Here is a 24,754-nt window from a genome sequence, read left to right on the forward strand (position 1 = left end):
ATGTGTTTTTGCACAACAACTAACATGGGACAAGAATTTTACTTGTTTGTCCAGCAAACAGCTGTAATTTGGTTTCCCTTTTTTGGGACCAACCCAACTTGCCTGCTGATGACTCTTCCACTTTTTTACCACGTATGTAGTGACTATGTATGTGTGACTGTGTGTGTCTGTGTATCTGCTCTGTTATTCTTCTAAAATGTGGAAAATAATTCTACATTCTTTAAGTAGGCATTTCCAAACATTTCATCCAAGTCGCTGCGGTTCAGTGATTTTATTAGTGAAGCATATAAAAGCAATCAGCCAAATGTGATGCGAAAACAGAAGTAAATGAAATAAACAGCATGACATTTGATTCAAACGATCTCCTCTCTATTTTAACCACTGTAAACTACTGAAGGGTTCCAATGTGGTACACACCACAGGAAGTAAAAAAAGAAATGGTTGACATGGTTACGCCTGCTCATCACACCCCAATGGAGCAAAATAGAGATGGTACAGTGGCCCTCCTGACTGTAAGAGCACTAATAAAACCAGCACTGTATGATTTAAATCATTAACAGAATCTAGATTTTATGATGCTACTGAAAACCTGGCTTAGTTCAGATGGAGCAGTCTCTGATTGAAAACCACTCTCCAGAATTATGATTTTTCAAACAGTTCATTCCGCGTTAACTACAGTCTTGTATCCTTTTGTAACTTTTTTTTTTTACATTTTTATTATGTCATTTATCTGTAAGCTGGCAGGTTTAAGTACTCAACCAATTTAAATAAGGACTTTTCGAAATGTCTATGGAGAAAATGAACGGGATTTTACTTCCGGAACCAGAGCTGCTGAAAAGGCGGGGCGGTCACTCTACTGGCGGACTGGTTTTGCTGGGCTGGCGTTATCCACAACAGAGCGAGACTGGAGTTAAAAAGCTCGTAAGAAGGCAGAAATATCCGTCCTGGGTTTTGATTCCTTCGTTCTGTCCAGTTCTTCAAACATACGCAGGTCAGATTTCCAGTTTTCACATTGTCTGGTCGGCCTTTCATCGGCTAGGCTAAGCTAAGCTCTGGTAAACACAGAGAAGAGGGCTCGTAGTTTTATATGAGCGAACACAAAAGCTTATTTCTGGTGTTATACAAGCGTTATGAAAGGTAACACTGATGTAAACCCTAGAGCACTCTGTTTGAGCGGATATTTGAAAACTGAGCCAAATACGTTTAACGACTGTTAAATCGGTGCGTTTAAGATAGTGAGTAAGAACAGAAAGTGAAAGTAAGTTAAATAGATGCGTGTTTTTCTAATTTTGGCAGGTCGTTTTCCGTACAATTGACATCAAAAATCTATGGAAATATGTTTTTATATAACAGCTTGATTTATAAACCTTTTTTTGGTATATTTGGGTCTCAGTATATGTGATTTGCTCCATAAAGCTCTATCCCGCTGGACTGGGACACTTCGCTGCATTAAATTTAATATATCTTAAAAAGCTCACACAGGGACTCGAATCAACCAGGCTGATCCGTGTAATGTTTCATAGTCCGTGTTTTATCGGTCAGTCATTCACGGTAAGCCTTTGCACCATGAAGTGAGAAATGGGAGCTGTCTGACTTTCATTTCAGATACAAATACAGTCAACAACCATGTAAATTCAGTTGTTTTAGGTTAAGATTGTCCACAAAACAGAGTTTGTTGTATTTGATAGTTTTATACAGGTCTATTTCTGTCGCCATTAAAAAGGGTATTTCAGTTTTTGGAACAAACATTGACACAGCAGTGCATATGATTTATGAACGGACCATGTAAAGAAACTCTACTCAGCTCGCCTGTGAAATATTTCACATGCTTTCACAGAGCATAAAGAAACTCTACTCAACTCGTCTGATCTGTGAATTATTTCACACATTTTCCGTTTCCTTACTCACAGCCTGCATAAGCCACTGACGGACCAAATCGGGGACCCCATTTATACTTATGGGATTGGTCTTAAAATGGAAAGTTTTCATTAGTTAAAGACTCATTCATTCAGCATTTAGACATAAACGTACGTAGATTGGTGCATGTTTCCAACCTGAAGTAGTCCATACTACAGGATCAGTTAGGATGAAATGTGAGTGGGGTAACCACAAAGAACCTCAGGTGTGGGACTCATGGTATTCCCGTGGTATTCAAAAAGGAAAAAAAAAAGATGAAGAACCACATGTTCAGGAGAAAATCAACAGGAGAGCCACATTTACAGCAAGTCACCAGCCGTCTACCATTTTAGGAAATCTGCAGATTTATTTCCCCATGTCACGCATTCAGCAAGCTGTCAAAAGGAAACGGACTCCATCTCCCAGAATCCCACGGGAGATCGCGTCACTGCACAACTTCCTTCAGAATCGGAGGCAGATACGGACTCCGTTACCGAGAATGCTCGGGGAACTCACGTGATCTCTGACTCGCGGACACGCTCCTATCAGAGATCTCAATCCCCTAAATACTAACGTGTCGCACCTGTGTATTTTGTCATATGACTCGTGTTGTTTAGTTTTTAAGCCCGGGCTTTAGGTAGGATAGTCGCGAGGTATTGTTTCCCTGTGAACTACTGAGCGTTTGTATTCTGTTTGCTGATATTCTTTTTATGACCACTGCTTTGTTTATCTGGATTCTGCCTTTTTGCCTAACCCTTCTGATACTTTTGCCCGTCTGGACTGATCTGTGTTTGAACTCTTTTTGCCTGTTTTTTGGATTACGTTTTTGCCCTGCCCTATTTGGATTGTTCGCTTGGTGTTATGCTCTCTTTTCGTTTGTGTGTTTGGAACTTGACCCACGCCTGTTACTCGGCGACGTTTGTGCCTTGTGTGACTTAAAACTGCTGTGATCTTTTCAATCCGCGAGCGTCTGGTTTCTGTCAGAGCATTACACCCCACAACAGCCGAATAATGCAGCCAATGCAAAGTAATGCATTCCAACCTTACTGTGTTAATTGATATAACCTTTATAGTTTTGTTTGCAATCGGCGGCAAAACCAATCAAAGTGAAACTAAGCCTTGTGTATACTGCTTCTGCTGTTTTCATCAAAAGTACATAGCATAAAGATTTTCTTTAACATTTAGTCATCATTTAAGGGTCCTCACCTAGATAACATGAATAAACCTGCACCTTTGGGGTCTCACAGTGTAGTGTTGTGAACACGAATAAACATCTATCGTATTATCGTTGAGAGAATTTCATAATGAATCAGATTACATGCGGGAGCAGTTGAACATGGAGTGTTACTCATAACTATATCCGAACTCCTTTGTGAGATGTGAATAACGTCTTGCAGTATATCAGCGCACTCTCCGCTCTAATTAAATGGTGCCATTACAACACACACTACACGTTTAAAAGAAAAGCTAGATAACTTTGGCTACCATGCCATGGTAAACACTTGTTCATTTTACATGTGTCCTCTGGTTTAATATTTTCCACTGTAACTATAGCCATGTGGGTCACAGATTAACCATTAATTAACCATTGCTTTATTTAGGCACAAGGCTGAGGTTGCCTTCCTATTTTCCACCTTCATGTTAGAAATTTCCTGTTTCACCTTAAATGTGTCTGATGCACTATTGAAGCACTGGCTTTCACCTTACTGCAGCAAAAGCAGGCATGGCTGACATGTATGCTGCTAGGCTAGGAGTAGAAATGATGGGGATATCTTATAACTTAATTCACTAGATTGACCTTATAAGCAGTCTAGTCTACCTCATCAGAACCACACATGTATTCAGTTGAAAAATTAATAAGACGATATGATAAATGATTAAGTCGCTAATGTTGAAACATCCCACCACCAGACATGACTCTGCTGAAGGGAGACAGCATGAAGTGGTGAGCAAAGAAAAAAGATCACGAGAAATTTGGTTTATTTTAGTACTATAGCAACAACTGAACTTATACCGAGTTAAGTTTGGCTGAATTATTCATTTCCTCACGTGGTAAATTTTTCTCTCCAGTGATGTAGGTTTGTATTTCTGCTGAATTGTTGTCAGTTAGATATTTAAAATGAAGTCAGCACATTACATGAACTCATGAACTATAATATATAATAATATAAATACATAAGCTCATGAGCTGAGACAGTAACTGAGACAGTAACCGTCAGCTGATGGATACACTGCCCCTCCGGCCCCTCCACTGTGGCGGCCAGTGTGCTGAGTGCAAAAGCCGTAAACACGCTCTGTTTTCTTAGATATTTTAGATCTATCTTAGATCTTTTCTTTGCAAATCATGCAAATTTGAATTAAGTAAACTCAGTTTACACCTGTTTACTGTTTTTTTTGTTTTTTTTTCTTTTTCAAAAATTGTACATGCAAACAATTCTTTACTACTGCAGGCTGCACAGCAAATATTATTAATTAGTTATTTGATTCATCCATGTGGAAGAAAACACTTTGCTTGGTTATTACATTCATATGCAAATCAGTTTAAGGATGAGCAGAGTTGGAAAGCTCTTTCACGTGTGCTCATTTCTGTGTTTGTGTTTTGTTCAAGCAAGATTGTTTTTCTCAATCATTCTTGCAGAAACATTTCTTAAGACTGACTTTAGTATGAAATCCAGGTGTTTCATAAGAAGGCCCCAATCAACATAATAAAGACCTTCTCAACATTAGAACCTGATGTGTTGGATCTAAACTCTCCAGAGTAGTAGATCTCCAGGACTGGGCACTGCTGCTTTAGCTGGTCTACCAGTCTGAAAGCAAAGGGTATGTAAGCAAGCAAGCAAAGTTTATTTATATAGCGCTGTTTACAACAGGTGTTGTCACAAATCAGCTTTACAGAAAAATCAGCTTTACGGACAAAATCCGGGTCCGAGCCCCCATGAGCGTCGCCAGTGGCGACAGTGGCAAGGAAGAACTCCCTAAGAGAAACAGGAAGAAACCCTGAGAGGAACCAAGACTCAGAAGGGGAACCCATCCTCCTCTGGCCCACACCGGATAGCAAACATTGTTAGTATGAAGTATTATAGTACAAAATGGGGAAAACAGGTGGAGCAATGGATAATTACATAGTTTTAGTTTATGCAGCAGCATCAGGAGGATCAGTTCATGAGGATGAGGTTTGCACAGCATTTTTACAGAATGAAGCTCAGTGGTGGTCAAGCCGGTCCAGAAGGCTGGCAAGCAGTGGGCAGCTGATCAAGGCAGAAGAAGCAACAGCATCAGACGCACAGGATGGGCAGCTGTTCAACTCAGCAAAGAAAAGGAAACACAGAGAGTCAGTTCTGTAAAGAGTGACTGATCACAGATTACAGGGTTAACCGAGCAGCAGAGACTCCGGCAGGTCTAGATATTACAGCCTCACTAAGAGGGAGAAACCAGAAAGGTAACAGAGTCATGAGGCTCTCTGAGATGTCGCCACCCCTCCACTCCACCGTCAGCTAACCTGAGTGAACGCGTGAGAGCAGCGGGACGACAGCACCAACACTCCCAGTTTACCATAATACTCTATGACCATGAACCCCAGATCTGCACCTTTTATCTAACAGGGAAAACTAATTACCAAAGGCTCCACTAAACAAGTGGGTTTTTAGCCTAGACTTAAAGACTGAGGCTGTGTCTGAGTCCCAAACACTGACTGGAAGATTATTCCAAAGCTGGGGGGCTTTGTATGAGAAAGCTCTCCCCCCTAACGTAGCTTTATTAATTCTAGGTACTAATAGTGAGCAGCACCTTGTGATCTAAGTAGGCGTGATGGTTCATAGTGGGAGAGAAGTTCACTCAGGTACTGAGGGGCGAGTCCGTTTAGAGCTTTATAGGTCAGTAAGAGAATTTTATAATCAATGTGAAATTTAACTGGTAACCAGTGCAAGGTTGATAAAACTGGGCTGATATGGTCAAACTTTCTGGTTCTAGTAAAAACTCTGGCTGCAGTGTTCTGGACTAGCTGAAGTTTGTTAAGGCTTTTCCTGGAACATCCAGACAGCAGGGCATTACAGTGATCCAGCCTTAGCAATATTGCAGAGATGCAGGAAGGCTGTTCTAGTAACATTCGTTATATGTGCGTCAAAGCACAGATCAGGATCAGGATGTTCTCTCCTAATCCAGCTGGATGTCAGGCTCTTCAACCACCTTGACCATCCAGGATCAAATCTAGCTACTGACCATCAGCTTAGACCTTCTGAAACCAGACCTTTTGGCAGGAACTGAATTGACAGTGATGATTTGGGAAGATGAAAATCTCTTCGCTTTATTTTTTTCCTTCAGGAGTGAAACAGCTGTATGAAAAAGAGGTCCAACTTAGTGCCTCTAAAATGGATATCCATGGAAAGAAGGATGAGAGTGATGAAGATGCTCAGCTCCAGAGATCAGTATCTCCACTGTCCAGCTGTGTGTCTATGAAGAGTGGTCACTCCATGTCTGGTCCAGTGTTCAGGGATGATGGCATTTCATCTGACCAAAGGTAAACATTTGGATCAATATAACACTTGAGTGGTATTTAGATATTATAGATTGGATTCTTGTATTAACTCTGTGTGATAACATCTCTGTTAGAAATTAGAACTTTCAGAGACTAATGCAATTTACATAATTTCATCAAAAAGTTATTTTATCATCATTTAGAAAGGTTGATTCAATACTAAGTACTAAAGATCTGCCAGTTGTGAATTTTTTATGGCTGATTCTGATCCATTCGCGGTCAAACATAGCCAGAACTTTCTATTAGCCAAAATCCCAGTAATAAAATTTCATTTATTGCCCTATAACAGGCCAAACTGCCATATTAGAATGTACATGAAAGTTTTTAATTAACATGAAGTGCTCCAGCACAAAAAAAAGATGCTATAAAGCACAAATACAGTGCCAGGGCTATTACCTGCCTCATGCCACAGAATATACATCAGCCAAAATCATCATGATAAAAAAGGTTAAAGTCTGTATCAGAATAACTATATAGACCTCTATTGAGTATCAAAGGTTAAACAATATTTAGACAACTTTATTATATCAACTTATCATGGATTTGACTGTACTTATCTCATGCAATCATGCAATATTTCAAAACTCTAGGGTCATGAGTCCACGTTCAGTAGATTTTAGATCTGAAAATAAATTAACACATTGAGAATGCTGTTTCCTCTGTAGAGGACGTGTTAACCTATTTTTCACTCTAGAAAATAAAGAAAAACATGGAATCTGAGTGTGTTTAAACTTTTGCGTATGACTGCACATGTACTTCGAATAATCTTTTGTGTTGAGTTAACTGCTCACTTGTCAAAGGTAAAAGTATGGACCCACAGCAATATTTTGTTCATCAAGCACTAAGCAGTATTGGACTGCATGTGGTTTGAATTTCACTTGGAGTTCATGCTAAATTAATTTTGATAAATCATACTGCCGTCATTAAGCCTTGATGGAAACTGTGTGTGATGTTTTCAGAGATAAACCTCCGAGATCAGTGTCTCCAGTATCCAGCTGTGTGTCCATGAAGAGTGATCAGTCTTTGATTGCTCCTCCGATGTTCGGGGGTGATGGTGTTTCATCAGACAAAAGGTAAACATCTGGATCAATATAACACTGTTCATCTTCAAAAAGTATGGAAAATTTAAGATATGAAGCATTCAGTTTGGACCATGCTGTTTGGTGGGGATGTGAAAAATATCAATTGTTGGAAGAATGATTAAATGATTCTGAATGGATTAGTAACATCATAGTCAGTTTTACAAAGAAGAAATGCAGACTGAAACTTACGCCAAAATAATAGCATATTACATGTACAGTATACAAATTACACAAATTCACAAGAAAAGATTTCACTGGACCTGTGTAAATTTACATTTTGATTACCCTGTCCAGATAATGAAAAACTGACTTGTAACAAAATTCTATTACCAAAAGAAAGTAATATTTCACAATGTTGCCTCCCGTGCTAAAACACGTTCTGATGGTGAATTTGTAGCAGGTATGCAGAGATTACCCTTAGTTGAGATTCTCACTTTTGGGAAAGGGTGAGTGAATCATCCACCGTGCCAAAGGACTGTTCTCACTGTCAGCATCAGGAGCTAACAGGTAGTTATTCAGTTTAGCTTCAACAACTTCCTGTTCTGTGAGGGCAGCTGCTGTGACTGAATGAGGCTTCTTGAAGTGTCATCTTTTGCTTTTTTTAGCTGGTGTACCATGTCGTCCCTCAGCTCCTGGAGTGGTTTTATTAGTGCTCTCAGCTGCTGGGTTGCTCCATCCTTTTCGTACCATTTTGGCCATGGCTCTCGCTTTTGTGCCGTAAACTTTTGACATCTGTAATGCAGCAGGTCTTGAACCAAGGACAGTTTTCAAACTTAGCATGGTTTCTTAATCTCTGATGGCCCATCATGCTCATTTAACAATTTGATGATTCCTACAGTAAATGTATTACATATTGGTCTTTTAAAAAGCATAAACTAACATTAGTACCAGAGAGCTGTCTATGGGAGAAAAGCAAGCCGTTTTGAAGCTCAGAAAAAAAGGGAAAATTGATCAGAGCCATTGCACAAGCACTGGACATATCCAGTACAATAATTTGAAGTGTCCTTAAAAAGAAAAACTACTGGTGTTCTAATAAGCAGACATCAAACAGGTTGGCCATGGAAAACAGCTGATCACAGGAACACCATGAGAGCTGTGGAAAAAGAACGCAAAATCAAAAGTCACTGACATCACCAACAACCTCCACAGGGCAGGAATGAAAGTATCACAGTCCATCGTTTGAAGAAGACTTTAAGAGCAGAATTATACAGGCCATATTACAAGATCCAAAACACTCATCAATAGTAAAGATTGGAAGGCCAGGTTGGAATTGGCAAAGAAATCCAGAGATGAGCCACAAAAGTTCTAGAACCGAGAACCCAAAAATGAATGAATGAATGAAACAGCTGAAAGAAGCTGAAGTGAACGCCTGGAAAAGCATCACAAAAGCAAAGTGCAGCAGTTTGTTGATGTCAGTGGGTCACTGGTTTGATGCAGTTATACACCTTAATATTAAGTAATATTCAGTTTAATTTACTGCAAGATTATCTATCTGTTCCTTTACTTTTGCTCTCCTTAAAATGTGGGTGTTCTGCCACCAAAGATGCCACATTCTAAGTTGTTCACATCTAGAACAAAAACAAAAGAATTGGCCTTGTTGTTCCAGCACTTTTGGAGGAGACAGTTTTGTCAAGATGAGATAGTGTAGAGGGCTCTCTGCAGTAGTTGATATGATTTGTTTGGCATGTTTTCAGAGATAAACCTCCGAGATCAGTGTCTCCAGTATCCAGCTGTGTGTCCATGAAGAGTGATCAGTCTTTGATTGCTCCTCCGACGTTTAGTGGTGATGGTGTTTCATCAGACAAAAGGTAAACATCTGGTATTTAGATTGGATTCTTGTATTAACTCTGTGATAACATCTCTATTAGAAATTAGAACTTTCTTTTAAATTTCATGTCAACTTATCATGCATTTTACTTCAAAGACTTGTACTTATCTCATGCAATCATGCAATATTTCAAAGCTCAAGGGTCATGTGCAGAAGTTTGTGTGTTCTGTCCACGTTCAGTAGATTTTCTATCTGAAAATAAGTTACGACATTGGGAATGCTGTTTCCTCTGTAGAGGACATGTTAACTTATTTTTCTCTCTAAAAAATAAAGAAAAACATGGAATCTAACCGAGTGTGTTTAAACTTTGGCGTATGACTGCACTTGTACTTCGAATAATCTTTTGTGTTGAGTTGAACTGCTCACTTGTCAAAGGTAAAAATATGGACCCACAGCAATATTTTGTTCATCATCAAGCACTAAGCAGTATTGGACTGCATGTGGTTTGAATTTCACTTGGAGTTCATGCTAAATTAATTTTGATAAATCATACTGCCGTCATTAAGCCTTGATGGAAACTGTGCGTGATGTTTTCAGAGATAAACCTCCGAGATCAGTGTCTCCAGTATCCAGCTGTGTGTCCATGAAGAGTGATCAGTCTTTGATTGCTCCTCCGATGTTCGGGGGTGATGGTGTTTCATCAGACAAAAGGTAAACATCTGGATCAATATAACACTGTTCATCTTCAAAAAGTATGGAAAATTTAAGATATGAAGCATTCAGTTTGGACCATGCTGTTTGGTGGGGATGTGAAAAATATCAATTGTTGGAAGAATAATTAAATGATTCTGAATGGATTAGTAACATCATAGTCAGTTTTACAAAGAAGAAATGCAGACTGAATACGCCAATAGCATATTACTGTACAGTATACAAATTACACAAATTCACAAGAAAAGATTTCACTGGACCTATGTAAATTTACATTTTGATTACCCTGTCCAGAAATGAAAAACTGACTTGTAACAAAATTCTATTACCAAAAGAAAGTAATATGTCACAATGTTGCCTCCCGTGCTAAAACACGTTCTGATGGTGAATTTGTAGCAGGTATGCAGAGATTACCCTTAGTTGAGATTCTCACTTTTGGGAAATGGTGAGTGAATCGCCCACCAGGCCAAAGGACTGGTCTCACTGTCAGCATCAGGAGCTAACAGGTAGTTATTCAGTTTAGCTTCAACAACTTCCTGTTCTGTGAGGGCCGCTGCTGTGACTGAATGAGGCGTCTTGAAGTGTCATCTTTTGCTTTTTTTAGCTGGTGTACCATGTCGTCCCTCAGCTCCTGGAGTGGTTTTATTAGTGCTCTCAGCTGCTGGGTTGCTCCATCCTTTTCGTACCATTTTGGCCATGGCTCTCGCTTTTGTGCCGTAAACTTTTGACATCTGTAATGCAGCAGGTCTTGAACCAAGGACAGTTTTCAAACTTAGCATGGTTTCTTAATCTCTGATGGCCCATCATGCTCATTTAACAATTTGATGATTCCTACAGTAAATGTATTACATATTGGTCTTTTAAAAAGCATAAACTAACATTAGTACCAGAGAGCTGTCTATGGGAGAAAAGCAAGCCGTTTTGAAGCTCAGAAAAAAAGGGAAAATTGATCAGAGCCATTGCACAAGCACTGGACATATCCAGTACAATAAGTTGGAATGTACTGGAAAAATTTTTTTTTACTAAAATCCAAGAGAAGTGGCTTTAATACAAAAGGGATTGGCAAGAATCATAGTCGTGGTTCAAGTCCACAGGCATGGGTCAAGTCCAAAATAGCAAAAAGGCAAAACAGAGCAATCATAACCAGTAGGGCAATGACAAACGACAAGAATGAAAGACCCAGAAGAGAGTCAGATAAACCAAAAGGGCAACCGAAAAACACAACACCTCACAATTAGTTTAAGCTAAAGCCCAGGCTTATAAACAAAACTAAACAGGTCATATAACATAGAACACGGGGTGTAGATGATCTCCCAAGGAGGTCTGGGAAATGAAGTCCTTGTATAAACTGAGGCTGGAGGGATGCCTTATGCAAACCTTACGCTGCAGGAAAAATATTCCACTATGGTGAATATGGTAGTAAGGTCCTGAAATTCAGGTAAATCTGTCACAAAATCAAGAGCTATATGAGACCAGGGTCTATTTGAAATGGGCAGAGGCATCAGCTTACCAGTCGGCAACGTTCTGGGAGTTTTACTTTGTGAACAGACCAAATAAGAAGGAACGAATGTGTGTATGTCCCTGTTCATCGTCTCCCACCAATACCGATTAGTGAGCAGTTACTGACCAGAAATAAGTGAAGAATGAGGCCACGTAATAAGTTGATCTCTAAACTGTGGTGGGATGTAAATTTTTTCTGAAGGACAGTTCTCAAGTATTTCCATGTATTTTACAAGATCCAAACCACTCATCAACAGTAAGGATTGGAAGGCCAGGTTGCAATTAGCAAAGAAATTCAGCTGAAAGAAGCTGAAGTGAAATCCTGGAAAAGCATCACAAAAGCAAAATGCAGCAGTTTGGTGATGTTAGTGGGTCACTGGTTTGATGCAATTATACAACTTATACAACTACTTTTGGAGGAGACTGTTATGTCAAGATGAGGTAGTATAGAGGGCTCTCTGCACCAGTTGATATTTGTTTGGCCTGTTTTCAGAGATAAACCTCAGAGATCAGCATCTCCAGTATCCAGCTGTGTGTCCATGAAGAGTGATCAGTCTTTGATTGCTCCTCCGATGTTTGGTGGTCCTTCTTACCAAAAGTAAGCTTGTTGTCAGAAATACTTTGAGGTTGGGCTGCTATTTTTTAAAATAACTCAAAACACTTCTGTGCATTTACAATTTAGCATTGGATATAAATTATTTTGTTGCATGTTAAATGACGATTTCAGGGTACTTGAGGTTGAGAGAAAAAGAATTCAGTGTAATATTGTAATTTTTTTCATGCTGGCTTTAGTATCAATCTTTGATGCTTTTTATGATTACATTTATTGTGTATTGTGTCTATCACTAGAGTAATAGTTTACCAAAATGAATTTCTGTCTTAATTCATGAGATGGTGTTGTTTTATTTCTGAAGAAGTCATTTCATTTGTCAGAGTAGTCATAATGAACAGTTATATAGTAGCGGGATTATACACTAAGAAAAGTGTAAAAACCTACCATACACAATTTTGCCATATCAGTAAAAATTAAAAGCATCTTACATGAAATTTGATAAGTTAGGCTTTTTCCTTTTTTTAATGTTTGTTAATATTGTAAATGCAAGTATCTGTTAAATGTGTAAATATAATGACGAAGTTCAATGAGCATCAGTGAAAAAACTAAAATAAGATGAACAAATGTGTAAATTTAATTTTGGGTGTTTGAATAATTTTCCATCAGAGTAATACAAAACATCACATTTCTGTTATCACAAATCATTAAATATTGTAATAGAATTGTATCCGATTCCCACTCCTACTGTTCAAATTAAATTCGCTGTAGTGGATGTGTTAACAAAAACAGGGAACTCGAGTGGGGATGTTCGAACTTTTGCACACGACAGTATAGTCTAACTAGAATACATTGCATTTGAACAGCCTTCAGACCCTTTCACTTCTTTCACATTTTGTTAGGTTGAATATTTGTTATTGTTTTGTTGTTAAAAAAAAAAAATCAAATCCGTAATGAGAGAGTGAAAACAGATTTTTTAGAATTTTATGCAAATTTATTAAAAATGAAAAACTAACATTTCGCATGGATTTAAGCACTCAGACTGTTTGCTATGACACTCGAAACTTTAGCTCTGTGGGTCTCCCATTTTTCTTGATCATTTTTGAGATGTTTCTGCACCTTGACTGGAGTCCACCTGTGGTAAATTCAGTTGATTGGACACGATTTGGAAAGACACACCTTGTCTAAATAAGGTCTCACAGCTGACAATGCATATCAGAGCAAAAACCAACCATGAGGAGGAAAGAGCTGCCTGTAGAGCTCAGCGACAGGACAGTGTGGAGGTCAGATCTGGAGACGGCTACAGAAAATTCTGCTGCACACAAAGTTCCCAAGAGCACAGTGACCGCCATGATTCTTAAATGGAAGAAGTTTGGAACAACCAGGACTCTTCCTAGAGCTGACCGCCCCACCAAACTAAGTAATTGTGGGAGAAGGGCCTTGGTAAGGAAGTGACCAAGAACCCAATGATCACTCTGGCTGAGCTCCAAACATCCTATATGTAGATGGGAGGAACTTCCAGAAGTTCAACCATCACTGCAGCACTCCACCATCTGGGCTTTATGGCAGAGTGGCCAGACAAAAGCCTCTCCTCAGTAAAAGACCCATGAAAGCACCTAAAGGACACTCAGACTGTAAGAAACCAGATTTTTCTGGTCTGATGAGACCAAGATTTAACGTTTTGGCCTCAATTCTAAGCATCATGTCTGAAGGAAACTAGGCGCTATTCATCACCTGCCCAATACCATCCCTACAGTGAAGCATGGTGGTGGCAGCATCATGCTGTGGGGTTGTTTTTCAGCAGCTAGGGACAGGGAGTCTGGTCAGGGTTGAGGGAAAGCTGAATGGAGCAAAGTACAGAGATATTCTTAATGAAAACCTGATCCAGGGGGCTCGGGACCTCAGACTGGGCAGAGGATTCACATTCCAACAAGAAAATGACCCTAACCACACAGCCAAGACAACACAGGGACAACACAGGGACAACTTTGTGAATGTCCTTGAGTGGCCCAGCAAAAGCCCTCACTTGAACCCAATTGGTCATCTCTGAGAGACCTGAAAATGGCTGCCCACCGACGGCCCCCATCCAACTTTAGAGCTTGAGAGGCTCTGCAAAAAAGAATGGCAGAAAATCCCCAAATCCAGCTGTGTAAACCTTGTGGCATCAAACCCAAGAAGACTGGAGGCTGTAATCACTGCCTAAGGTGCTTCAACTAGTACTGAGTAAAGGGTCTGAATACTTATGTCAATTCAAAAAGTTTTTCCTTTTCAATAAATTAGCAAAGATTTCTAAAATTCTGTTTTTCACTTTGTGATTATGGGCTATTGAGTGCAGAATGATGGGGAAACACTTCAATTTTCTTTTTTATTTTAGCACAAGGATGCAACATAACAGAATCTGGAAAAAAGTGAAAGGTTCTGAAGACATTCCAAGTGTGTTGTATAATAGTTGTCGTGTGCAAAAATTTAAACATCCTGACTCGAGTGTAGTGTTTTTGTTAACACATCCACTACAGAGAATACACATATTGGGCGAAAAACTGTAAAGGATGTGTTAAATTATTTGAACTTAGAAAATCAACAAATTCATGACATTTGTCCAGAGGTGCAATCTTGCATACAACGGTATAATAATGAATTCCCACATATAAAAGAAAACATTCAGATCACTGCTAAAGACTGTGTTTGTTTGTTGTTTTATTTTTTTTTAAATGCTTGCCCTTGTCTCCTGATGTCTCTACAGTAAAGAATGGTGTGGAATGTGTGGCCAGCTTCTGAAAGATCCAGCCTCTATAACATGTGGACACAGCTTCTGCAGGCAGTGCATCAACAGCTACTGGGAACACTCGGATCCATCAGGAGGCTTTGCCTGCCCCCAGTGCAGAAAGAGATCTAAAACACGCCCTGTTCTCCTTCCACAAAAAGCCATGGAAAAGTCCATGCTGCAAGATTACCAACTAGTGGAGGATGTCTTACACAGAGTCTTAGAGAAGCACAAAACCAGCATGAAGATGAAATTTGAGTGCCTCTTTGAGGGCATCAGAACTCCAGAGAACAAAATTCTTCTAAATATTGTTTATACGCAACTCTACATCATAGAAGGAGAGAGTGAAGGTGTGAATGAACAACATGAGGTCTTACAGATTGAAAGAGCACTTAGATGTGAAGACACACCAATCAATTGCAATGATATTTTTAAACCTTTTCAGAAGAAAGGTTTCAGAAGGGAAATCAAAGAGAAAAGCATGAAAATTAAACATATCATGGAAACCGAAGGAAGAAAAATAAGAGTTGTGATGACTAAAGGCATTGCTGGAATTGGAAAAACTGTGTCTGTGCAGAAGTTCATTCTGGACTGGGCTGACGGAAAAGCCAATCAGGATGTAGATTTTATGTTTGTGCTTCCGTTCCGAGAGGTGAACTTGATTAAAGATGACAAGTACAGTCTTCATGGACTTCTGTGTGACTTCTATCCTGAGCTCAAAGAATTGGACTCAACAATATATGATTTGTGCAAAGTGGTGTTCGTTTTTGACGGTATGGATGAAAGCAGAATTTCATTGAAATTTTCAGGGCTTGATGGGGATTTCTGACCCCACAACATCATTGCCAGTCAGCGTCTTGATGACGAAGCTTATCAAAGGAGACCTGCTTCCTTCAGCTCATGTCTGGATAACCTCCCGACCAGCAGCAGCAAGTCAGATCCCCTCTCAGTACATTGACCGTGTGACAGAAATTCAAGGATTCAATGACGAGCAAAAGCAGGAGTACTTCAGGAAGAGAATCAAGGATCAAGACCAAGCCAGCAGAATCATCTCACATATTAAGATCACAAAGAGTCTTTATGTAATGTGCTACATGCCAGTGTTCTGTTGGATTTCTGCCACTGTGCTTCAAATCCTGGATCAAAACAGTAGTGCCGAAATTCCTAAAACCTTGACTGAAATGTATGCACATTTTCTTCTCACTCAAACAACCATGAAGAACCAGAAGTATAATGAAGGAAATGAGAGAAACACAGGGGAGCATGTGGAATTCAGCAGAGAGATGTGATTCTGAAACTTGCTGAGCTGGCCTTTGAACAGCTAATGAAGGGTAATGCACTATTCTATGAAGAAGACCTGAAAGAATGTGGCATTGATGCCACTGAGGCCTCTGTGTATTCTGGGATTTGCACTGAGATCTTTAGGGAGGAATCTGTGCTTTACCAGAAGAAGGTGTTCTGCTTTGTGCACATGAGCTTTCAAGAGTTTATGGCTGCCTTCTATGTGTTTTATGGCTTCAAAACCAAGAATATGGATGTTTTGCAGATTTTTAAGGTTGCTTCAAGAGGAAGGCACTGCCGAGACCAATCTAAGCAGCAAAAAACCTGGTCTGAGGGAGTTTTGTTTGAGGAATTAATTGAAGGAGTGGTATATAAAGCTTTCAAGAGCCAAAGTGGCCACCTGAACCTTTTCCTCCGGTTCCTGTTAGGCATCTCTCTAGAGTCCAATCAGAGACTGCTACAAGCCTTTCTGATGCATGTAGAGCACAGTACAGAGAGTGTCAAGAGAACAATCCAGTTCATCAAAGACCAAATCCAAAAAGAGAATCTCCCTGCTGAGAGATCTATCAACATGTTCCTCTGTCTGCTTGAGATGAATGATCAATCTCTTTACAAAGAGATTCAGGAATATCTACAACTAGAAAAACGCTGTGAGAAAAAGCTGTCTCCTATACAGTGTTCAGCATTAGCATGTATGCTCCTGATGTCAGAAAAGGTGCTGGAGGAGTTGGACCTGAAGAAATATAACACATCCAGAGAGGGTTGCAGGAGACTAGTTCAAGCTGTGGGGAACAGCAGGAAGGCTCTGTAAGTGTCTAAACTAAAGATCATGGAATTAGAAAACTTATGGTCTGTTTACAAGACTCAGATTAAGGCGAAGCTATGACTAAAAAGGATTTTCAGTGGCAATTCACCATTAGCCTTGTAATTTAGTCTAAAAGTAGGATTAATCCATGTCTGACAAACTGACCTGTGAGGTTTACACAGAGTTGTTAGATTACAGTGAGTTGTCAGGCACTAATAATTTTTCCTTAACACCATACAAACTGTACATTCCCATAAATTATTTCTCATGACTTCGGTGTGTCAGAAGAACTCATGTCATTTAACTTAATCTTGGAATAGGAAATCTGCCGAGTTCCCAAAAGTACATTTTTATGAGCCTCTCATGTACAACTCTTTCAAGCGTTTACACAGAATATCAGGAAACATGTAAGCACACAGGTGAGCCATTTCCAGTCAAATTCAAGTTAAGGACAACCATCCAAATCCTATCTGAATTCAGTACAACCAGGCAAATCCATCCCAATTTAAAACAACTAGTCCAGTCCATCCCAGTTCAACATAACCAGTCAAATGTTCTCTGGTTGCAACACAACCAGGCAAATCCCATTCCTATTCAACATTTATTTAAAAGATCTGAGCACATCTATTTTCAGTCTCCAATGGGTTCCAACAGACAGAGTTTCCAATCTCCACCATTAAGGAGTGGAGAACAGTGCTGGCCTGGACATATGAATACAGGGTCCTTTTGCATCATGCTAATAAAAGGATTACAATTTGGGCAAGTGTAGTGAGTCTATAGAACCATCTGTTTTGTATGAACAATGCAGCAACAATACAATTTCCACATGCATCCAAATCCATCTAGCATCTTATAAAATCTATGCCCAGTCAAATTCATGATGTTACAAAGACCAAAAAAGCACAAAGTGCTACTAGATAAGTGTATCTGATGATAAACCAGCAACTTCTTGTGTTGTGTATATGAGGGTCATTTCATATATTTACTTTTTCTTTACATCTTCATTACAGAATTGCTGGCTGCAATCTCACAGCTCAATCCTTTGAAACAGTGGCCTCTGCTCTGCAATTACCAAACTCACCCCTAAAAGAGCTGGACCTGAGTAACAATGACCTGCTTGATTCAGGAATGGAGCTTCTCTCTGCTGGACTGAAGAGTTCACACTGTAAACTGGAGATTCTGAGGTTTCTATGGATAATATTTACTAATCACCTTCATTTAGCACAGTAATTATACTAAAAATTGCTGAAAGCCTCAGATTGTTTTACTTTGTGGATTCCATATGATAACTTTGCCAAGCTGGGCAAATCCAAGTGATTACGAAAACTGTTTTGAGAGGGGAAGCAAAAGTGCATTCAAGCTTATCAAAGGCTATGAGTAACTCAGGTTTAGAGCTACAGTAAGTCAAGAGTTCTAATAACAAAAAAAAATATATAACCGCAAGCAGCAATGAGCGGGCCCAAGCATCATCAGCACAGCAAGCCCTTATACAGTTTTAGCCCACTAGGCCTTATTTATGGGCAGAGAGAAACAAGCGAAAGAAAGTCAGTTTTTCAGAAGGCCCTAATTTGCCATAAACAATGAGCAGTGGTCTTTAAATAGTATATCTTTATGTTCATATGTATTGATCTAGAAAGGTTTATAGAACATGCAAAAGATTGTCAACATAGATGACTAATGATAAAATTGCTGTCATAGTTGTGGGAAAGTGGTTTGGTTCTTCATATTTAACCCTTTTATATGCCATAATGTCATAATGAGTCATAATATGTCATAATGAGGCCCAATGCACCCATAAGGGGCCCTTTTGACATACAGGAGCTAAGGGAAAGTGGGTCAGAATCGGTCAAAAGTTGGTCCATTGGTCCATATGTTATGATAATTTATCAGGGACTGTCAATAATTATGTTCACCAAATTTTGTTCGGATTCACATTTTGACCTTTTTATGATAAGCTGTAGTCTTTGAATGAATAATTACCAAGACCAAATTCTGACAAAACATGTAATTGCAAAGTTAATAATGTCAGTGAAATGAATCACATCAATACACCAATAGTTTGTCTGTAGACTTTGTCATATCATTGTAATAGCATTTTTAAGGATTTAAGTCTTTTTAGTGCTAAGCGCCCAAGTCCAATCTAGAGCAAATTTTGCAGACCTCGTCAGAATCTCAGAATGTAAGTCATTCAAGTTTTAAGGTGATCTGACCAATTGCTGATGAGTTATAGCAATTTAAGCTAGCAATGCCATGGCTGCAATAATTCATTGATTGATCGAGACTAAAATGAGTGAGAACTTTTTGATAATTATTTACTTAGAGAGGCCACACAGTATTCCTAGACCAATTTTGAAAAGTTGAGATCAAAACCCAGAGACTTGATTGAAAATGTGGCTCTCAAACAAATCAACAATTGAAAAACTATGCAATTTTTAATACACTTTTAATGGCAAATTTGTTTGGCCCACTGCATTACATTCTAGGAAAACAGTTATGTGACCGAAAATGAAAAAATGTACATGTAATATGTAATATGTAATAACTACTTGATTCCCATGAATAGCACCTCCCAGTGGCCAAATCTTTTGAAGCTTGTTGAAGTACTGGTTATTAGAATGTGCCTACATAGATACAGCTTTCAAGTTTCATTATGATTGGTCAATGTTAAGCCTGTCAAATGCCTGCCAAATGATGATTGGTTAATAGCGACCACAAATTTCAACTTATCCAGTTGTCCTTAGATATTCACTTATAGTCTGTATAATAGAAGCTACCTGCAAATTTCAGCTTGATTGGATGTACGGATGCTGAGAAACAGTTATTTAGCAGGTAAGCGCCTCCTAATGACCTATGTGCACCAAAATTGATAGAATAAGCCTACCAAGTTTGATATTTTTTTTTTTTTTTGTTGAAGGATTCTCAAGTTGTAGAATATTTAATTAATTCTAAATTATTTTCAATTATTCCAGAGGGGTTAATTAGCAATGGCACCCATATTGTTTATAAAAGTCATAATTGTTTTAACACCAGTTGCATGAGGATTGATCAAAAACCCCAGGACTAGTTCGCAAGAGTAGGTTTCGCATATTATGCAAATTTGTGAAAAATCTAAGTAGACAGAGCTAAATGGTCCAAATTGCAGGAAAGAATTTTAGTTTAGGAGTTATGAGGTAAAACAGATATGCCTGATTAATACCTATTGCCCAAGTTTCATGTTTCTGCGACCTACAGTTTGGTCTGGGTGATTTGTTTTAGCGGAGAAAAAGACTAATAATAAGAAAAACTCTAACAAAAACAAAAGGATCCTAAGCACTACATACGTGGACCCTCATATTTGAAAAAATACACAATTTATCAAATGTTATGCTATTAAGTACACATCTATATCTAAATAAGAATTGTATCTATTTCTTTATTACAGACTTGCTATTTGTAAACTCACTGAGAAGTCCTGTGAAACGATGGCATCTATTCTGCAGTTAGAAAACTCAGGCCTGAGAGATCTGGACCTCAGTAACAATGACCTGCAGGACTCAGGAGTGAAGCTTCTTTCTGCTGGGCTGAAGAGTTCACATTGTAAACTACAGATTCTCAGGTTTGCTTTCTGTAAAGCGTGTGTGAACAGTGCTGCAAAGGCATAATGCTGCCATTCCCATAAGGTACAACATTCTCACATAATTCATCAAAAATCATATCAAATCCATGCACAGTAAAATGTATGATATTATGGGGACCAAAGAAGACGCAACATCTGTACCTGATAAACTGGCAGATCAGTATAATAAGTTTCATCATTGATGGTATGAGTGAGGGTCATTTCACTTTTTTACTTGCTCTGTATCTTCATTACAGAATTGCCAGTTGCCATTTCACAGCTCAGTACATTCAAACAGTGGCCTCAGCTCTGCAATTATCAAGCTCACCCCTAAAAGAGATGGACTGAGTAACAATGACCTGCTTGATTATTGTTGTTTGTCACTTTCTCTTGTTTCCTTGCTTTTGCTGCAGGTTGTCTGGGTGTTTGGTTACAGATGAAGGTTGTTCTTCTTTGGCTTCAGCTCTGAAATTAAACCCCTCCCATTTGAGGGAACTGGATCTAAGCTACAATAAACCACGAGAGTCTGGAATACAGCTGCTTTCTGATCTTCTGAAGGATCCACACTGTGAACTAGTCACACTCAAGTATGTACAGTGTACTGCATGCACAAAGAAAGAATGAATGTCCATTACAAAGACAGAAATTTTCTACCAGAGGTATATCACCTTTTTAGAAACTGCACATTACAAGTAATTCATCATGTGACTGCTGGGTGAAGTATAAATCAACCATCCATCTGAATTTAACAGGCAAATCCCTTTTAAATTTAACACACATTTAACACAAAATATATTTCATATGTTTTTATACATTTGAATATCATGAATCATAGAAATTCAGTGCAACCACACAAATCTGATCCAAATTCAACAAAACAATTTCAATGCAAAGTCAACAAAATCTTAACAGGATTATCACATCTGAGTTCAACACCAAGTGTGCAGGACATCATCTCTGAATGCACTGCTTATTGGTTGGAAATGGAATCTTCATTTTATGCTTAATGAAACAGCTAATTATTTCTATGTATGTGTTTATTTCTATTTAGTACAGCCAATGAAATGGACTGGATCAAAGAAGGACTACAAAAGTGTAAGTTTTACACATTCGTACACATTATCATTGATTTTATATATATATATATATATATATATATATATATATATATATATATATATATATATATATATATAAATAAAAATTAACATTTTTCTTCAATGCAGATTCCTGCAAACTGACAATGAACCCAAACACGGCTTGCAAGTTTGCCTTAATGTGTAATGAGAACAAAACCGTGACTCACGTGGAAAATCCACAGTCATATCTGGATGATCTGGAGAGATTTGAGTACTGGGAGCAGGTGGTGAGTGTGGAGAGTATGGGTGGACGCTGTTACTGGGAGGCAGAATGGAGTGGTGAGGTGGCAATAGCAGTGACCTACAGAGGAATCAGTCGGAAAGGCAGGGGTTACGAGTGTGTTTTTGGACACAATGAAAAATCGTGGAGACTTAGCTGCTCTAATATCAGCTACTCTGCCAAACACAATAAGAAAAGTTCAGATATTATCGAATCTCCTTCTCGCTCAGACAGAATCGGAGTATATCTGGACTGGCTAGCTGGAACGCTGTCCTTCTACAGCGTCTCGGCCGACAACCACACACTGACACACCTGCACACCTTCTATGCTAAATTCACAGAGCCGCTGTATGCAGGGTTTGGGTTTTATAATTATTATTCTACAGTGTCTCTGTGCCAGACAGACAAGTCTCCAGGTCTTTAGAGGAGAACCTAAAAGAAATCTGTACAGAATTCACACTTGTTCCATGAACGTTTATCTAACTGTTTGATCACACTTACATTTAGCAGGCTGAATATTTCCCACAAGGGGGCGCTATTAGCACAGCAGTGTTGCCTTGTTCACAATTTTTGTTCTACTTTAAAAATTTGATTGTGAATATTACAGAAAAATGTACAGTGTGTTTTGTTAGATATGAACTGAAAAGCAGTAAAGCAGTCCAGGATCTGACCCAACACAGCATGACTAAATGACACCCAAAAAACTGAATTAGGAAGTAATTAGATAAACATAGATTTACTTTGTACTTTATACTTTTTCTAAAAGTGAAATTGCCATCCTTTAAACATACTCATGAGAGAACAGATAGAAAAGATGTAATTAATTATGTAAATACATTCATACTGCAATGTGTTCTGTGATTTGTATCCTTCAAATTGTGGTCTTGTTTCTGTTTCTGTTTCTGTTTCTGAGCTTGAAATTGTTTCTGGATCTGACACACCCAGCACTACGTATTTACTAAGAGCAGTACTTCATATCAGTGATACTCACTGTTCTTAAAATGGATGGTTAAACATGCATTGGGTCAATTTGACTTGGAAACATTACTGCTGTTCCTCACAGTTGAACATAACAGGAGGGTTAAGTTAATGAACAGATATGGCAAAGAATGCAACTGAGTAAATTTTATGAGGTCTTTTGAAATTTTTTAAACCTTAGAAAAACTTCTGCCAGTGGTTGATGTTTGTATATTGTATTTTGTATTTCTGCATTTTGGACTTGTCATATGGTCTGTTTTGTATGAAGATACTTGTAAATAATGCACTAAAAAGGAAACTGGCTAATTTCACTGTAGTGTGAAGCTCACCTCTCTTGTGCCTTTGGCAGTAACCTGAACTTGCCTTTTGTGTGTGTGTGTTTATGTACAGTCAGGATCTGCAGTAGTGCTTTGAGGTTTTATGAATATACAGCACCGTTCAGAATTATAATGACAAAGTCTAGGTTTTGTTGCTGAGTTCTAAGGCAGATTGGATTAAAAATTAAACGACTGCAGTTAAATATTAAAATACAAGTAAAACATACAAAAAGTTAGCTTCCATTTTTAGATATTTGTGCTTATAGACTTTGTGATTTAGAGCATTTGCAGAAAAAGTGAGCGTAAAGTTTTGGGACAAGTTAAGGTCCTGATATATTCGTCTGTCTCACCGATCTGATTATAAGTGAACAGTTTAACCGTTATGTACAAGAATATATTTTGTTTTGTGTGTGTGTGTGTGTGTGTATGTGTATCTCTCTCTCTCTCTCTCTCTCTCTCTCTCTCTCTCTCTCTCTCCTGGCTTCTCCCTTCACAGGTGTGCCTACTTTCTGCAATCAGTGCTTCTGATCAATCAGAATCTTGACTGATGTAATTGGGGGAGGAGCCTAAGCCTTAAATGGAGGTCTTCAAGACAGCTAAAGAGAGATGACTGCTAACACAAGTGTAGTTAGTTCTTCTTTCATTTTGTAGTTTAGCTACGTACATTTGTTCCAGATTAGGCAAGCACGGTTATGTTTTGTTCTTTTCTTTGGTGCCGTCCACTGTTTGATTCTTCCAGTGTGGTATTATGTATGACACCATTTCCAAAAAAGTTAGGCCACTATGCAGAATGTAAATAAAAATAAAGTTCAATGATGTGCAAATCATTTAAACCCTATATTGAAAATAGTACAAAGACAACGTTACAAATGTTGAAACAGAAATTTTGTTTTTTGAAAAATTTTTGCCCATTTTGAATTTGTCATCAAAACATTCCAAAAGAATTGGGATGGGGGCAACAAAAGGCTGGGAAAGTTGGTTGATTAACAAAAGGTCAGTAACATGATTGGGTATGAAAGAGCATCTCAGAGAGGCTGAGTCTTTCAGAAGTAAACATGAGGAGGGGTTCACCACTCTGTGAAAGACTACACGATCAAATAGTGCAACAATTCAAGAACAACGTTTCTCAACATAAAAATAGCAAAGAACTTTTGCTTTTCATCATCTACAGTACATAATATCATTAAAAGATTCAAAGAATCTGGAGACATTTCTATACAAGAGACAAGGCCAAAAACCAGTATATGCTGGCCATGATATTTGGGCTCTCTGGCGGCACTGCATTAAAAACAGACATGATTCTGTAGTGGAAATCACTGCATGGGCTCAGAAACACTTCAGAAAACCACTGCCTGTGAAAACAGTTCATCACTGCATCCACAAATGCAACTCTAAACCGCAAAAAAGAAATCATATATATACAGGATCCAGAAATGCTGCCACCTTCTCTGGGCCTGAGCTCATTTAAAATAGACTGAGGGGAAGTGGAAAAGTGTCCTGTGGTCTGACGAAGACCACTCAGCTTGTTATCAGTGCACAGTTCAAAAGTCAGTGTTCATGATGGTATGGGGGGCATTAGTGCACATCTTTGAAGGCAGATGATGTGCACATCTG

The 24,754-nt window shown here is 38.7% G+C and overlaps 1 protein-coding gene across 1 annotated transcript; it reads left to right on the forward strand.

Annotated features, from left to right (window-relative positions):
- The first annotated feature begins 768 nt into the window (after positions 1 to 768).
- On the forward strand, positions 769 to 23,134 carry LOC118804045 (NACHT, LRR and PYD domains-containing protein 12-like). Its single transcript, XM_036564652.1, is given in 14 exon segments — positions 769 to 991; positions 6,217 to 6,412; positions 7,390 to 7,503; positions 9,207 to 9,320; positions 9,878 to 9,991; positions 11,985 to 12,089; positions 14,785 to 15,607; positions 15,609 to 16,076; positions 16,079 to 16,893; positions 17,902 to 18,075; positions 20,313 to 20,486; positions 20,900 to 21,073; positions 21,538 to 21,581; positions 21,713 to 23,134. Coding segments are annotated over 14 exon segments (4,080 nt in total). The 5' UTR covers positions 769 to 783; the 3' UTR covers positions 22,270 to 23,134.
- The last annotated feature ends 1,620 nt before the right edge of the window (positions 23,135 to 24,754 follow it).

The sequence above is a fragment of the Colossoma macropomum genome, unplaced genomic scaffold (genome assembly GCF_904425465.1).
Source record: "Colossoma macropomum unplaced genomic scaffold, Colossoma_macropomum, whole genome shotgun sequence".
In the NCBI taxonomy this organism is placed as follows: domain Eukaryota; kingdom Metazoa; phylum Chordata; class Actinopteri; order Characiformes; family Serrasalmidae; genus Colossoma; species Colossoma macropomum.